The 15,983-nt window shown below is 43.9% G+C and overlaps 1 protein-coding gene across 1 annotated transcript; it reads right to left on the bottom strand.

The window, feature by feature from the left end:
• Positions 1–71: 71 nt before the first annotated feature.
• On the bottom strand, positions 72–15,423 carry Iyd (iodotyrosine deiodinase). The gene is made up of 5 exons (XM_021175047.2): positions 15,182–15,423; positions 9,929–10,120; positions 8,445–8,604; positions 3,604–3,760; positions 72–1,664 (listed from the first exon to the last, which is right to left on the bottom strand). Exons 1-5 carry the CDS (start codon positions 15,345–15,347, stop codon positions 1,482–1,484), a joined length of 858 nt encoding a protein of 285 aa, XP_021030706.1. The 5' UTR covers positions 15,348–15,423; the 3' UTR covers positions 72–1,481.
• Positions 15,424–15,983: the final 560 nt, after the last annotated feature.

The raw sequence follows: 15,983 nt of genomic DNA, 5'->3' as shown, positions 1-15,983 counted from the left end.
GGGGGGGGGGGAGGGGGAGGAAGAGAGAGAGAGAGAGAGAGAGAGAGAGAGAGAGAGAGAGAATTTATTTATTCTGTGACAAGAAAGTATGTTTATTATTCTGATATTTGGAACCCAGAGAAATTTTGCCCACTATAACAATAAGAAGTACAGCAATAGGTTCCCATTCCCTACCAAAGCCACAATAGCATTAAAAGAAACCCCATTTCAGTAAAGCCCCAGGGGCCATACTTATCACAGGTGGAGGGAAGGAAAGCAAACTCAGAGAAAACTGAAGATATGTGTAGATTCTGAGAACTTATAAATATGCCAAAGGACCTCGAGGCTGACCGTGCTGCTTCTCGTAAATTCTCATTCTATTTCAGAGCAAAGAAATGCCTTTCTTCTCCCAGACATGAGGTGGCGCCAGCTTTCTCTTATTAATGGTCCAGCTGAGGTGCAAAGATGAGGAGAGAGAGCAGGGAGAAAGGGATAAGAAGGAGGAGGAAGGTGAGGAGGAGGAGGAGGAGGAAGAGGAGGAGGTCATGGTAGTGACCTGAAGAGGTGGGTAGACGAATTGCATGGAGAACAGCCCAAACAACAACCATAACCACCACCACCACCACCACTACAACAACAACAAAGGCATGCACATCAGGTCCTTGGGAACACATGGATGGGGATGGGTGACTGGAAAGTCCATCTGGACACATGCAGCCATGGCAGTCCCAAATAGCTTTGCTGTTGCTGTGTGTGGTAAACAGTATCTCTGTGGGGCTGAGACTGCCTTATGGTGGTGCCTGACTCCTTCAGTGTAAACACCTTCATCACAAACAATTCCAAAGTACAAATGGTTTAATACTTTGTTGTATAATTTCAGAATATTTAACCACCATCTTCCATGTGCTAGCACAAGCCAGCTCCAGCACACTCCATGCAACTCATGTTCAGATAATTGCCAGCTACATCCATGGCATGTTAGACATGCCTCTCTGGTTCTGTGAATGTCATATTTTGCTTATGTTAAAGGACACTCACTCAAAATTGGCAGAATCCCTATGAGGCTTAGTGAAAGAATAGATCTCAATAGTAAATTCTTAGACTCAATGCCACCAGAAAGCAGAGAGCAGGACCACTTGATTAGTCAATATTTAAATTAAAAATTATTGCATAGGTAGCTTTAGGAACTATAGCAAAATTTCTAATGTGACTTCTTTATGACTTTTATATGTAAATAAAAAATCATTTATAATTTTGTAGAGAAGTTAAGGTATGCCTGCTTTTTGGCCTCTTGCCCTATATATTCACTAAAACAGTCCATTAAAAATAACTTACTGGACTGAAAGTTCTAGAAAGTATGAAAAAAATCACTACAAGAAAAGTGGCCTTCCCTGTACACTGGTTTTAGAAGACCTGACTCAGAGAGTAAGAGGTGCCAGCCGCCCCGGGAGGAAAGAAGTGGGGGTCATCCCAGCATTCCAGCATCTCCTTGGGTTGGCTGACTATACTGTCACCATGATCTGGTCCAGAGCTTTGCGCTTGAGGTCAGGCACTGTTGCATCTCTGCTGGGGTACCCCACAGGAAGTAGCACCAACAGCTTCTCATGTGAGGGGCGGCCCAGGAGCACCCTCAGACGAGGACCACAGTTGAGGGGAGTGGTAGTGACTGTCACTAGCCCTGCATTCTGAAACAAGAGAGAACAAATGAGCATTTTAAAATCAGGTGAAACCACAGATGTTCTCCCAGCCTGGGGACATTTCATTTCCCCCTGAAGTCAGGCAGCAAAGAAGCTTCCAGCCCAGGTGATGTGTTGTGAACCTTGCCTGTTCCCCTCAACCTGTTGCCTTCATTTAGACAAACATCTGGAAACATCTGGCAGAATAACTCATCTTACTTTCCAATGATGCTTGAACAATGGGAAAGGGTGCTTTAGAGGAAGAAGGTTGAGGAGTGAAACCATTATTAAAGAATGACGAAGATACGGTTTTAGCTTTAGTGGCCAGTCTGTACCTTTTATCTGACACAACAGCACCAGCAGTCCATCAGTATGAAGTCCACTATAATTTTCCTGACATGTTTTTTTCCAGAGTGCCAGTTACCTGTCTGACTATATTTAGTTATTAATAGCCATAATAGCAACATTTGAACTCATATAATTATAGGGATCTGGAGTGGGTTACTGTAGGCTCTGCTCAGGACTTACACACATCATCATCATCCATAAAAATCATACAATACCTAGGGAGATCAGGCCATCAGTAAGGTACATGCCTGGTAAGCATAAGGATGAGTCCAACCTCCCAGAACTCATTTTAAAGCAATACAAATCGAGGCATGGTGACACTTGCGGGGGGTGGGGGGAGGGAAGCAGACAAGAAGCATCTATACAGACAGAGAGTGCCCTCTAGGTCCCTAGCTGTTTCCCCTCCAACCCATGCTTCCCCAGGCACCTGCCCACCTTGGAGCCTGAGCCAGGAGGAAGGCTAGGAGCTTTGGGCATGGCCAGCCGGGCCCAATGAGTCACTGTGCTGGCGATCAGGCTCCAGGAAGAGTTTTCTCTCACACCTCAGTCATAACCTACCTTGGAATTCTGAGAAACCAGAGGCAGCAAGCTCAACAGAAAAGCTAGCCTGGCCAGCCCTTTTCAGAGGCCAAGAGCACTGTGGGAAGGATGCTGGTTTCTTCTGCTTCCCCTAAACTCTATCTCATCTGCAGTGCCATCTGGTATGACTCTGGCTGTCTCTGGTCACTGGTTCACCTTCATTTATCTGCCTACATTGTGAGGAGGGAAAACAAAAGCCAGCTTCTTCAGGATGGTTTGAGAAGCAGCAGTAGCAATATGTATGCTGTTAGATAGAAGCCTCATCCTTCTTTGAGACAGCGAGGAATCTCATCACACATGCACACACGCACACACACACACACACAGAATTGACCCTTCCTTCAAGCAGGGCCATTCTCTCTTACAATATTGTTTGTTGCGTTAATTTGTACATTTAGCATCACTCCCTCACTCCTCACCTGAATCCCAAGTCTCCATCAGATAAACTGTTTATGAGTTAACTAACCCCAGTGTGTCCCAGACACGGCACAGGGTTTGTGAGGCACAACTCAGCCCTGCTCCATCTCACATTTACGTTGCTCAAGCATCTCAATAGGAAAGTTTGTAAGCACACAGTCGTATGAGACAACACAGTCTTGTAAGCATCTCAGGAAGGCCGCTAAGAGCCTGGTAGCTGTTTAATCATCCCACCAGTCTGGAAAGGAGCGGAGTACACATGAGGGGGGTGCATCTTTCAGGCTTTGGTTTTCTTCTCAGATGGCTGCTCAAACCCTCAAGCTACAGGCTATTATGGAAGAAAGCAATCACAGCAGTTCTTGTCACCCTGAGCTATTACAAGTGACTTTCCAGGGAGAATTTCAGCTTCCAGAAATATGTTACCCACCAATCCAGGTTTCCAGGTGTGGTTGTCACATCGGACTTACCTTTCTGAGGAACTCAGCTCTAGGCAAACAATTCCCCAATGACCCCCAGTTGGAAACTTGGCTGACACTTTCCACTACAGTCACTCTTGGTCCCCTGTCTGCCTTGTCCCCCTTGAGCCTCTGGGTGTGCAGCGCACCTGCAGTGCAGCCAGCAGGAGGCCACAGGCGATGGACACGCTGATCTCGTTGTAGTAGTGGACCTTCTTCTTTCCGTTCGCAGCAAAACCATGGACTTGTTTGAAAATGAGGATCAGAACTGGGGCAGTGTCCAAGTAATCCTTAATCCAGTTGGTTCTTTGGGGACAGAGTAGAAAGAACATTCAGGAGAATATTTATTCTGAATTTTTAGGGTTTTTTTTTCCTTTCCCTTTTAAAAACTTCCTTAGCTAATCTATGATTTTTAAATACACATTTCGTTGTCTTTTTCTATTGAAGTTGACAAAGACTAGATTTTTTTATTTTTGTCATATTTATCTTTTTATATAAGGCTAATGAAATTAATAAATGTACATTAGTGTTTGCCCATCATGGAAAAGCAGGCAGAATGCTGAAGGAGACAGAACGATGTAGGAGTGTCTTCTATTCTCCCCTATTAATTGTCTCCAGGTACTTACTGCTCCTATGCCGACCCGGGCGGGCCTAGTCATGGAAGGTTCTAGCCTCTGTACAATCCTATCTAGGCCTAGAATATTTTCAGCCTCTGAGACTTACTGCTGAATGAGCTCACCTTTTCTTGTTCTTTCTGGTCTCTGGCTGGCTGGTTCACCTCAGCTGCTCTGGCCCAAATTCCTCTCCACACTGGTTCTACTTGGCTTCTCCTGAATCGCTCTGCTTGACCTCAGACTACCTTAGGCAATCTGTTGTAATCTTCTGTCTCCTTCTGCTTCCATGGCTCATGCTGTCTTCGTCCGTGTCTAGCTTGTTCTCTCTGCAACCTGTCTCTGTACAACTGCCTCCTCCCCTCTTTCTCTGCACTGCTCTCTCTTAAGTCACCTCTCTTCCCTCGATGTTCTCTGGAGAGCTGGGAATATCCTATTCTGTCAAGTCTTTCTCTGATTTGCCACTTTGCCTGCCACTCGATTAAACATCACTTTCAAACATAGGTGTATCTTTCTATAAACTAACTTTACCTTCATTGTTTGGGATTACAGGTGTGTACTAAGGGCATGTCTGTATTCCAGCCAGAGGGATTAAAGGTGTGTGCTAAGGCTGGGCCACACCACAACTAGAAACAGACACCCCCACACACCCAGTAAATAGCACAATCTCAGGGTTCACAGTGTGATCAAATGTCCTGCAACAGAAAGACTCTATAGCCTTAGATCACCAAGCTGGTGTTCGCCAAAATGAAGCTGAATGCTACTAATGCATTAGATAACAAATACCACGCTGAAAGCAAAGTGTTGGTTTTGGAAAAAGAACGTTGAAAAAAATACCATTGGAAACCACAAAATGGCCTCCAGTTGGGCAATGAAGATGAGGAAGGGGAGTTAGGGAGTGGCACCCTGGAAGAAAGAATGGGTGAGTGTAGCCAATCAGAAAAGTTGATGTATGGCAGATCAGGATGGAGGGCATGCCGGTACATGGGTGGGCTGGAAGGTACACACAGATTTTGCAGGGTCTTGGCACTAATAGGTAAGTGATGGAGGGTTTACCTTGGGCTGAGCAGCAGCATCATGTGATCAGATCCATTTCAGAAGCATGGGCTGTGCTGATGAGAATGTCATCACTAAGTGTGGCACTGAGGTACCAACTACACAGTCATCATAGTGGGAGGGAACCTAGACACTGCACTATGGCTGTGTCCCAGGCAGGAGGGTGGACAAAGTAGGGCCAGGCCAGGAAGAACTGAGGGAAGAGGTAAAGGCTACAGACAATTTCTAGAACAAGGGAAGGAGCAAGGGAAGGGGGACAGCAATGGTGGCAATAAGAAAGAGCAGATGAAGAAATCCTAGCTGTGGAAGGAGGCAGGGCACATCTGAGGGGAGCCAGTGGCCATTCATGTGGATAGTGATGATGACTTGAAATTTCTGTTTTCCATCTCTAAACGTATCCTCCTTCACTCCACTACCCTGCCTCCTACATCTGTGCTGAAACTATTCTGTGCCGAGAAGAGAGACACGGGCCTGTATAATCATCCATTCCAAACGGCTGCCTTTCCCCCATGGGATATTAAATATAACTATCAAGAAATGGTGACTATTCATTTTCCAGTTTAGCCTGGTTACCAGTCACCATTTTAAAACACAGCAGAAATGTATATCCTGCTGATGTCAAGCTTTTGGGGATCTGCCCTCTCACTTTGACCAGCTTAGCCCCGCTGGTGAGTAGGTTTTCCCCTCCCAGAGAGGGGACATTAATGATTGAGATCAGCTCTGAAGCCAGAGTAGCTGGTTCCTGGGCATGGCCCTCCTGAGGGTGCAGTAAGTTAAGGTTTGGAAAGTGGTATTTACTGATGCGTGCATCACACTTTGAGATCACAGAAATGACAGATAAAAAGATCCCTTTTGATCGCCTCCTGGACTCACTAGATTTCTAGCATGGAGCGGTTGCCAGTAACACGTGCTGCCTTCAGGCCACAAGCAGGCCCGGCAGCTGGTTTCCATCATTCATTGAGGAAGCTTAATGCTGCCAAAAGGCTCTGCCCAGGCCCCAAGGCTACATTCCACTATTTAAATTGTATTACATTTTGGACATTTTCATAATTTAAGATTCTGATCATATCCCTAATGGTTAAAATTAACTTTTAAAATACCTAGTTTTAAAAATCTTATGTGTATGAGTGTTTTGTATGTATATATGTATGTGTACCATGTGCATACCTGTGTCCAGGGAAGCCAAAAGAAGACACTGGATCCCCTAGGGCCAGAATTACAGACCACTGTGAGCTGTAGGGTAGGTGCTGGGAACTGAACCCAGGTCCTCTGCAAGAGCAGCAAGTGCTCTTAACCACCTAGTCTTTTCTCTAGCTTTAACTAGATTTTAAACGTGTATAAAGTATGTATAGAGAGGAAGTAAGCAATGCAAATTTCTTAAAATATTTGAGGAAGATTAAGCAATCTGCCTGGCTTCTAAGGCAAGTTGATCATTCAAAAATATTTTTGTGCTTACCTTTTCTAAGCATATTTTATCAACTGATCTTTTTTGTTTAGTCTCAGTTAATTCAGTTTTAAACTGATTCATTAAGACCTCATATTAGAGCAAATAAAAAGACTGCAGGACTACTGAGGATTACTGAGGGCAGAGTCAGCATTTTCATATCTAGACAGATAGCTATGCAAGTCTGAAACAGTATAGATTGAATATTACATTATATATTAAAAATATGGGCTTCAAAGACATCTGGAAAAGGTGACTGGGCATAGTGTCCATTTGCTATTCAATGTGTGTGTGTGTGTGTGTGTGTGTGTGTGCATGTGAATATGTCTTATGCTTGTCTGTGTGAGTGTGTGTATGTGTGTTTCTATGCACACACTGTTAGTTAAGCAACTTGATTTGTATTATGGATTTCTCAACAAAAACGTCTATGAAATGAGAAAAAAGCAAACCAATAATTAAAGCGCTGAGTGGTGGTAGCTATTTTAGAAATATGAAGGGCATACATAAGGACAATGGGCACATAGATGAGAGAACGATTCTCAGTGACTGGAAGAGAGTGGCTGATGGTTTCTGAAGGTACTGTGTCCAGCTGGAATCCTGTGTTTCACTAAATTCAGAGCCCACCTTGACTTTGACATATCCATTTTCTTCGTGGATATACAGTAAGCATTGTAGTTTCACTGTTGATAGCCCACACTAACCTGAGAGCATAATGTGGTGTAACACACTCCATGACACATTAGTTCCAATATAGTATAAACATCTTAAGGGAAAATTATCCTCTCACAATAATAGCAGGGCCAAGAGACCCATCACTCCTTATTCTCATGACCAAGCCTAGGCTAGAAGTCCCACGGCATCACAAAGCTTGTGATCACAACAGTCTTTCTCAGGCCCCTCTCACTGTGGGGTGACAGATGGCAGGTGAAAGAGCTGGCCACAGAAGGCCACCGCTGAGACAGAAGTAGTAGGCCTCTGCATTATCTGGAGCTGAGAACTTGGGCTTGCCTCCTTTAAGGCCTTCTGAGAGGTGAGAGCCAATACCCCCACACACACCTTGCCCCCCGCCCCTTCCCCAGGCCACACTGATTTCCACTCTGTTTTCTTTGGAAGGGAGGAGCCCACAGCACTAATGCCTATTTGATAGTACAGACCTACTAAGGGTGCCCTTAGTTAAAGCTTAAGTGGTAACATGGTTTGGAAAGATCCTGTCACTGTAGCAATCCAGGATTCGATTCATTCACGATCCTGGAAATCATGTCACAATCTTATGTTCCAGACCGGTGGAAAGTGAAGTAATTCTTCAGTTTTAACTAACAAGCAGTTTCTGGGCTGGAGAGATGGCTGAGCAGTTAAGAGCACTTTGTGCTATTCCATGGGACTCAAGTTCAGTTTCCAGCAACCACAGAAGGCAGCTATGAGGTGCCTGAAACTCCAGCTCCAGGGGATCTGCTACCTCTGCCTCCTAAAGGACCTGCACGTGAGTACTTCCACTTCTCTCTGATCTCTCTCTCTCTCTCTCCCTCTTTCTCTCTCTCTGTTACACATACACTTAATAAGTTAAATAATAATATATAACTTATAATAAATTATAATAAATATTTAAAAAATTAAAAATAATAAAAAAAACCAATTATTTGGGTCAGAGCCTTTGTGAAGGGTTAAAAATAAGATGAAGAAACAAAAGAGAAACAAGGTGAAATCTGATTCTGTATCCATGCACTGAAATATGACACTGAGCCATATTAATATGAACACTTAATACATCATCAAAATAAGATAATAACAATCATTTTAAGCCCCACAACCCCAGGACCTGCAGTGGTAATTTCTTACAGTAACAGCAAGCCAGGCACCCCTAATTCCATCTGCTCCATACCTCAGTTTCTTCAGGTCTGTGACCCATCGCTTTCCCATCCTTTTCATGTAATTTATTTCTTCCTCCTCTTCGATAATCTCTCTGATCTTATGCTTCATGTCTGGGTCCTTCACCACCACAAAGGTCCAGGGCTCTGTATGGGCCCCACTTGGAGCTGTTCCTATTGCCCATTAAATTAAAAGTAAGTGTAAGATGGCAGAGGGATGTAAAACTGTTCATTAAGAAGAGATACAGTAGCAGGTATTGTGCTGATGTATGTCTGCAAGCCCATTCAGCAGTTGGGAGGCTGAGGCAGGAGGATCATTATTTGAAGTAAGACCTTGTGTCAAAAAGCAATAAAAGGAAGAAGAAGGGCAGACAGAGAAAGAGATGGAAGAGGAGGAGAAAGAGGAGGGGGAGGAGGAGGAGAAATTTAATTTAAACTCACACACTCTCACAGCGTCGGGATTATTGACTGTTGCCATTTAGGTAAAGGATACAACTATCCAAGGTGTTTGTATTCTTGACTGAAACAAAGTATTCTCGATGCCTGTTTTGGATTAAAGATGACTCTTAATGGGTACACAACAAGCATGAACATGAACTTAAATGTGTCTTAGAGAGGTGTAAGACAACAGAAAAGACAATCCTCGAGGAGAGTGCAGCATCATTGTTTTTATTTTCCCCTGGGTGGGGATATTAGTTTACATTAAAAGCAAATCTACCATGCTTTAGTTTAACTTACAAACCCACAGAAGAAAATTTTCCTATTTTGCTCATTCAGCCAATTACTGTACTAGAGTGTCATGGAGTCTGTTTCTTGGAAGACAAACATATAAATCTGAACTGAATGTGGAGGAAGGAGCGTGCTTTGAGGAGGGACAAGATATTTCTCCTGCAATGTATACCAACACATTCAGAATTTTTAGCTTTAAACAAAATTCATAAAATGTATTGACTTCAAAAGTTTTTAATGGCCATCACATCTGTTTTCCAAGAAATGGAGAATCAAAATGTAGGAAGGAGGGATCTGTGTTTCTGGCAGTCATTAACAATGGGAAAACCTTTGTGGTGGTTTGAATATGCTTGGCCCAGGAAGTGGCACTATTAAGAGGTGTGGCCTTGTTGGAGGAGGTGTGTCACCGTGGGCATGGACTTTGAGACCATCCTCCTAGCTGCCTGAGGACAGTCTCCTGTTTTCTTTAGGAACAAGATGTAGAACTCTCAGCTCCTCCAGTACCATGCCTGTCTTGAAGCTGCCATGCTCCCATCTTGGTAATAGTGGACTAAACCTCTGAACCTGTAAATCAGCCCTAACTAAATCTCCTTACAAGAATTGCCTTGGTTGTGATATCTCTTCACAGCAGTAAAACCAAAACTACAACGCCTTCATAGATAAACATACCACTCTGGCTTTGTCTATATGTTTGGACTTCAGTGCTGTCCCAACACTGTCTCTATCACAGCATCTGACATTCTGCAAGGCTCAGCATCCAGTTACCAACCTGCTGCTTTGATGACGTTGTCAATGACTTCCATTGGGACTTGCTCGCTGCTGATAAACCTGACGGAGCGTCTCTTATTGAGGAGCTCATAGAATTCCTGGGATCTCATCCTCATTTCCTGTTCTGGGTATCGGGTGTGAGAGAATGGGATGTGTTCCACACTCTCCTCTGACTCTTGCCATTCCTCAGCATCTGCAAACAAGAGCCAGGAGCACAGCAAATTCAGCCATCGCCCTTGTTATAAGCTCACTTGGGGTCAGGGGAATAAAGTTCCAGAAAAGTCTATTTGGTGATGTAAAGCCAAATTAATCTACCAAATTTTTTACAAAAAGAAAAATTAAAATGTAGATCTGTATAATCCTGACCACTGATCTTGGTCATTCTTCAGATTCTAGACTTGTTACAAAGCAGAACAAAAGAGATTACAAAAAAAAAAAATTAACAAACAGAAATTCTGTTAAATGGTAGAGTGGGTTATTTGACACAATCTCCATTCAGGTCACCAAATAAGGTCGTTTGGTCTTTGTCAAAGCACTGGGCTACCAAAACCCAGAGGCTCACATTTCTTGCTTACATCTGCCAGTTCCTACAGGTCCGTCTACACATTATTCCTTGAGCATCAAGGGCGAGCCAAACCATAGCCTGCACTGCACTCTCAATAGGAAGCTGCATCAGCCCAGGCCTTCAAGTTACATCCTTTGGGAAAGTATGGACTGTAAAGATGGCATCCTTCATGAGCCTAGGATATTTTTAGTGTGTTACTCTTCTAACTCAGTGTTTCTTCTGGGAAGCACCCAAGTTGTCTAGCAGCAGCAAATGACAATATCTAAACAATTTTAGAAACAATTTCCAGTAATTCACCAATCCTGCACCCAAGAGAACAGAATATCTTGAGTAAAATTAGTAAAATCAATGCTTAGAAATAAAATCATGTGGTCCAGTCCTCTAAAATTTTATAGAAGAGCAAACAACTATGACACTGTGCTTAGAGAAGAAAAAAAGATATACTTATAAAAATCTCTAGAGATTATTTTAATCTAACTAGAATTATTTAGATTAAATTGTTGGCAAGTCAGAAAAATAAAAATCTAAAGTAAAGTAAAGAGCAAAAGACAGAGAATACATATGACAGATAAAGAAAAACCAGAGCCACTTTATTTAGGACCATGAAGAGAAGCAAAGAAAGACATAAGTCACAGAGTTATAGTGGCATCTGTAAGGTGGGGAGGAGGGCGTGAAGGACATGGAGTTTGCAGAGAATACCAAAAGGCAGGCCTACACAGTGTATCTGAAAAGGTCTTTAGAAGGGGGAGGGGTGTACTCTGAATGATAGCCTGCTGTGTGAGTGATGGGGACCTGGGGATATCATGGAATATTAAATGTAAATGCTCTGCATAAGTAAGTCAGAACACAGAGAAAGCAGGAGCCCATGGGGCTGAACTTCAGAGTGCTTGGGTCCATGAACTTAGTTCTCTCAAAGTTCTCAAGAATCATTAAGAGGCATCAGTCTCCTGAAAGCATGCAAAGCTGACTCTCTCTCTCCCTCTCGCTCTCTCCCCACCTCACCCCACCCCGTGTGTGTGTGTGTGTGTGTGTGTGTGTGTGTGTGTGTGTGCGTGTGTGTGTGAAACAGAGAACAACTTTGGATGCCCTTCATCTTTTTTGGAAATAGGTTTTCTTTACTGGCATGGTGTGATGGTTTGTATATGTTTGGCTCAGGGAGTGGCACTATTAGGAGGTGTGGCCCTGTTGGAATAGGTATGCCACTGTGGGCGTGGGCTTTAATACCCCACTCCTATCTCCCTGGAAGTCAATATTCTGCTAGCAGTCATCAGGTGAATTTGTAGAACTCTCAGCTCTTAATGTACCATGCCGGCCTGGATGCTGCCATGCTCCTGCCTTGATGATAATGGACTGAACCTCTGAACCTGTAAGCCAGCTCCAATTAAATGTTGTCTTTTATAAGAGCTGCCATGGTCATGGTGTCTATTCACAGCAGTAAAACCCTAACTAAGACACATGGACACCATGTAGACTAGGGGGGCTTTATCGAGCTTCAGACTGTTTTAAAAGCTTTGCTGTTGTTGCTTTGTGTTTGTTTGGCCGGAAGTTGGTTGCTTGCTTGCTTGTGGGTTCTGTTGTCTGACTGTCTTGTTTTCCAGTACGGCAAGCTTGGCTTGTTTATACACATATGCTACACATACACTGGCTATAAGAAGCAAAGTATGGAAAAGCAAGTCCTCTCCTGACAATGATTGTCTTAGACTGTGAGTGGATGTACAGTTCTCTCCTCCGCTTGTGCTCGGGAGATGCCTGTAACCATGGTTCTATCATGGTGGGGAAGATGATATCCTGGGCTGAGAGAAGAGGGATCATTTTGTGGGTATGATTGACTCGGGAATTTTTTCCAATGTCTTAGTTACGTAGTTGCAAAACATGAAATATCATGCATGTATAATACAAGTTATATTAATCAAAACTCCCATACCCTTCCTGGAATATTAAAATAGGCAATTTACTCAACAAGATCTTATTGAGAATTTATAAATAAATAAGCATGATTTCTATATCCTTAGAGCTTATATATGCAAACAAACCAATAAGTATGTTTAAGGATAGAATAATAAAATGTAACCATCCCAACGGAGTATATATATATATATATATATATATATATATATATAATGAAGTTATAGAGATTTGGAGGAATGACCCAGGCAAGGAAAACAAGGGATAGGAGTCGGGGTTCTGAGGCTGTGAAGGAACCTGAGCAGCCAGCATCTGGAGCAGAGAAACAGCAAGACGGCTCAGTTGGTAAAGGTGATTGCCACCAATCCTGACAGGCTGAGTTCAGTCCCAAGGACTCTCATGGTGAGAGGAGAGTGCCAACTCCTCAATTTGTCTTCTGACTTACATACATGCATGACATGGCATATACATGCCTGCATACACAAACACACCAAAAAAAAATCACAAAACAAGTAAAAAGAAATGAAGGTTGTTTGGTATCTAATGATGTTTTCAATGAATAAAAACATTGAATTTTATAATACATGTTCTTAATAGTCTGTTGGGAAGAGTTACAGTGGAAAAGATGTGTTTCAGGCCAGTGTGAGCAGCTGAAAGGTATCATGGCTGGGTCTCAATGGACAAAGGAAGAGAGGCCTTTCACAGAACATGGAGTAGTCCAAAAGGCAGGGTGTGTGGGCCCATGGGATGTGCTTCTTGTGCAAATGTGGACTAAGGTTTGGTGTCACAGAAGGCCACCCACGGGAGAGGTGACTAAGCAGAGGACTCTAACATGCTTATGGAGAGGCATCTTAGACAGATACAAGAACCAAGAACGCTCAAGAAAAGCCACACAGAAGCTGTGCCACATCTTACACAGGGAGGATGCTAACGTGGCCCATCAGAGAAGCAGAAGGGACAACAGATTCCCAACCCATCATGGTGACAAAACCCAGGAGACTTGCTTCCTGGCAGAGAAGGAAAAGGGTTCTCTCTGTTTCTGGTTTCAGGAGCTGGGTAGTGGGGAGACCATTTCCTGAGAAAAGGCAGACAGCAGAGACAGCAGTGGAGAGCTAGCAGGGCCCTCCTAAAAACAAGCAGGGCCACTTCTCACTGCTCTTGAACTCCTGATTTCTCCCAGGAATGTGGCCTTGAGAGGGAAGAAATCTACCTCTGAATTTCTCTTTTCAAGCCTCCTCTGTTCTAGGCTTTTCTGTGAGAAAGCTTTTTTGGCTTTCTCCAGCCAAAAGCTCTATGCTTGGACCCTGGAAATAGACTGACAGAGTCTTACCTGCCTAGGTAGGCAGTACCCTACTACAGTCTCAGTCTCCTGCAATAGTGATGTTAGTGAGAGTAGTGATAATGCCTACCTCATTGTATTACCATGGAGATGAAGGGCTTACTCTATATGATGTGTCACCAGCTGGGTCCACTACATGCTATGTGAGTGTGTTGTGGTCCCCAAGACTCTTCAACCAGGTCATCTTCTTTCTGTAGCATATCTCTCTACCATGTCCCTCTTATCTTCAGGTGTCTCCCAAGTTCTGTCCTCAGTCTTCTCTCTCACAGTACCCACTTGGCGACATGATTATTTCGCTAACCTCTGAGCACCAGCTCAAGTCGATGTGTTCTGGCCAGTGTTTCATCTAACATCATGAATATGATAAATGCAGCACACCCCTACAGTGTCCCCTAAATTGGATCTTTCTGCCCTTGTCCATGGATGACAGTGACTCAGCCACTACCCCCATCTTCCCCAATATCTAAAATCTGATGTTCTTCACTGTGACTTGGGCATCCACTACCCTCCCACCAAAGCATTGCTCATCAAACCTTAGAACAGATGTCGATGTTAAGGACAGTGCTTCTCTGTGGTAAGGGAAGTACTTCCCAAATGGGACCAGATACCCTGCATATCAGATATTTACATTACAATTCATAACGCTAACAAATTACACTTATAACATATCAGCGAAAGTAATTGGACGGTCGCAAGTCACTCTAATGTGAGGAACCGTATTAAAGAGTTGCAGCATTGGGAAGGCTGAGAAGCACTGGTCTCATGCCAGCCACAGCCAGCCCTCTCTGCCCCACTTCTCCGTTTGCACATCTTTCATTTTCCAGGAATCGCTCTTAGGCCTTAGAACATGGGTGTCGGCTTTGTGCGCCTCCTGATACAGCCTGCCCCTGCTGCTCACACCTCTACCCTCGGGTCAGCTTTGCTCTTTCCCAATGCCCCAGCAGACCCCCAAGCCTTTCCTAAACACCTTATACTAGTTCCACAGGGCTTGTCTGTTTTCTTATTTTACCTCATTCCCTAAACCGGACTGTTTTCTTGCTGGGCATGGAGGCTACTCCTGTCTCTAAGGCACAGGGCCTGGCATAAGAAAAAGTACCCAGTCCCTAGACAGGTCACGTTCCCAGTTTCAGCGTCTCTAATCAAAACCTGGCCATGCTCGCTGTCACTCTACACAGAGACTCTGCCTCCACCCCCACCCCTGAGACAGAAGGTGTTGGCCTGCAGAGGATCTGGGCTGGGAGAGATCTTAGCTTCCATGACTTCGGACTGGGTAAAAGCTGGTACCACTAAGTGTCCTGAGATGGCCATCCTTGCCATACACTGTTCTGTTTTCACAACAGGAGCGAAGGTTTGCCAGCATGGCTTGCTCTCTGAATCCCCGGCATCAGTTCGCACCATCGCAAACACATGCAGGGCAAAGCCCTGGGTGCCGCAGGGGTTGTTACCTTCGTCCACGTGAAGGTCTTCCGTGCTGTCTTTCAAGTCTTCATCCACCCAGGGCTGAGCTTGAGCCTCCTCCTTCTTTTTCTCTAGGCTCCTGTCGGCATTTTTAAAGACCCATACAACCAAGATACAGACAACTGCTACCAAGACTGGGGTGAGGAGAAACATGGTCTGAAGTCCGACCTGGAATGTGTGCGCATTCCCACACTGGCATTTATATAAACAGATAGAAGTAGGGAATGCTGGGAGTAGATGTAGAAACGGGGAGGAGTGCCAGGGAGGGAGCAAAGTACAAACTCAGACTCCGTGAGGACTTTGCAAAGGAGCAAAGCTCACAGTCGGGTGCGTGTGGGATTGGTCCTGCTCTGACGCATGTAATTTTAAAACTGGCACTTGATCAGTATATTTTCAGACATTAATGACCATGGGGCACATTAAGCACTGTAATGTGCTACATTGCTGGTGGTGGTTTTAAAGAAAAAAAGCATTTGATCTTTCTTTCTCCTATTTAACTATTCTCTCAAAGCATCTTCAACTGCCTGAAGCAAGGAAGTGCCCAGAGAGCTAATTTTTTAAAAGGGCAGATTTATAAATGTAGATTCTGATATCCTGAAAGATAATTTCCAGAAAGAGGCTGTCGAAGTGCATTTTCAACAGCATATGTATGAGGCACTGCCCTGAGGCTGTAAAAAAAATAAAAATAAAAAAATAAAAAAATTAACAGCCATGCCAACATATGCAACAGAGAAGAAAGGCTATGTTTTACATTAAAGAAAGATTTTAATCTGGAAAAGGTGATGCAAA

This window comes from Mus caroli, chromosome 10 (genome assembly GCF_900094665.2).
Source record: "Mus caroli chromosome 10, CAROLI_EIJ_v1.1, whole genome shotgun sequence".
NCBI lineage: Eukaryota > Metazoa > Chordata > Mammalia > Rodentia > Muridae > Mus > Mus caroli.
Note: the sequence above shows the minus strand (reverse complement) of the source record. Positions and strands in the feature narration are given on the sequence as shown.

Coding starts and splice junctions, on each gene's coding strand:
- Iyd (XM_021175047.2), bottom strand. CDS start 15,347: ATGTTTCTCCTCACCCCAGTCTTGGTAGCAGTTGTCTGTATCTTGGTT. Junction 10,121..15,181: donor AGACCTTCACGTGGACGAAG/GTAACAACCCCT, acceptor TCTTGTTTGCAG/ATGCTGAGGAATGGCAAGAG. Junction 8,605..9,928: donor CAACGTCATCAAAGCAGCAG/GTTGGTAACTGG, acceptor AATGGGCAATAG/GAACAGCTCCAAGTGGGGCC.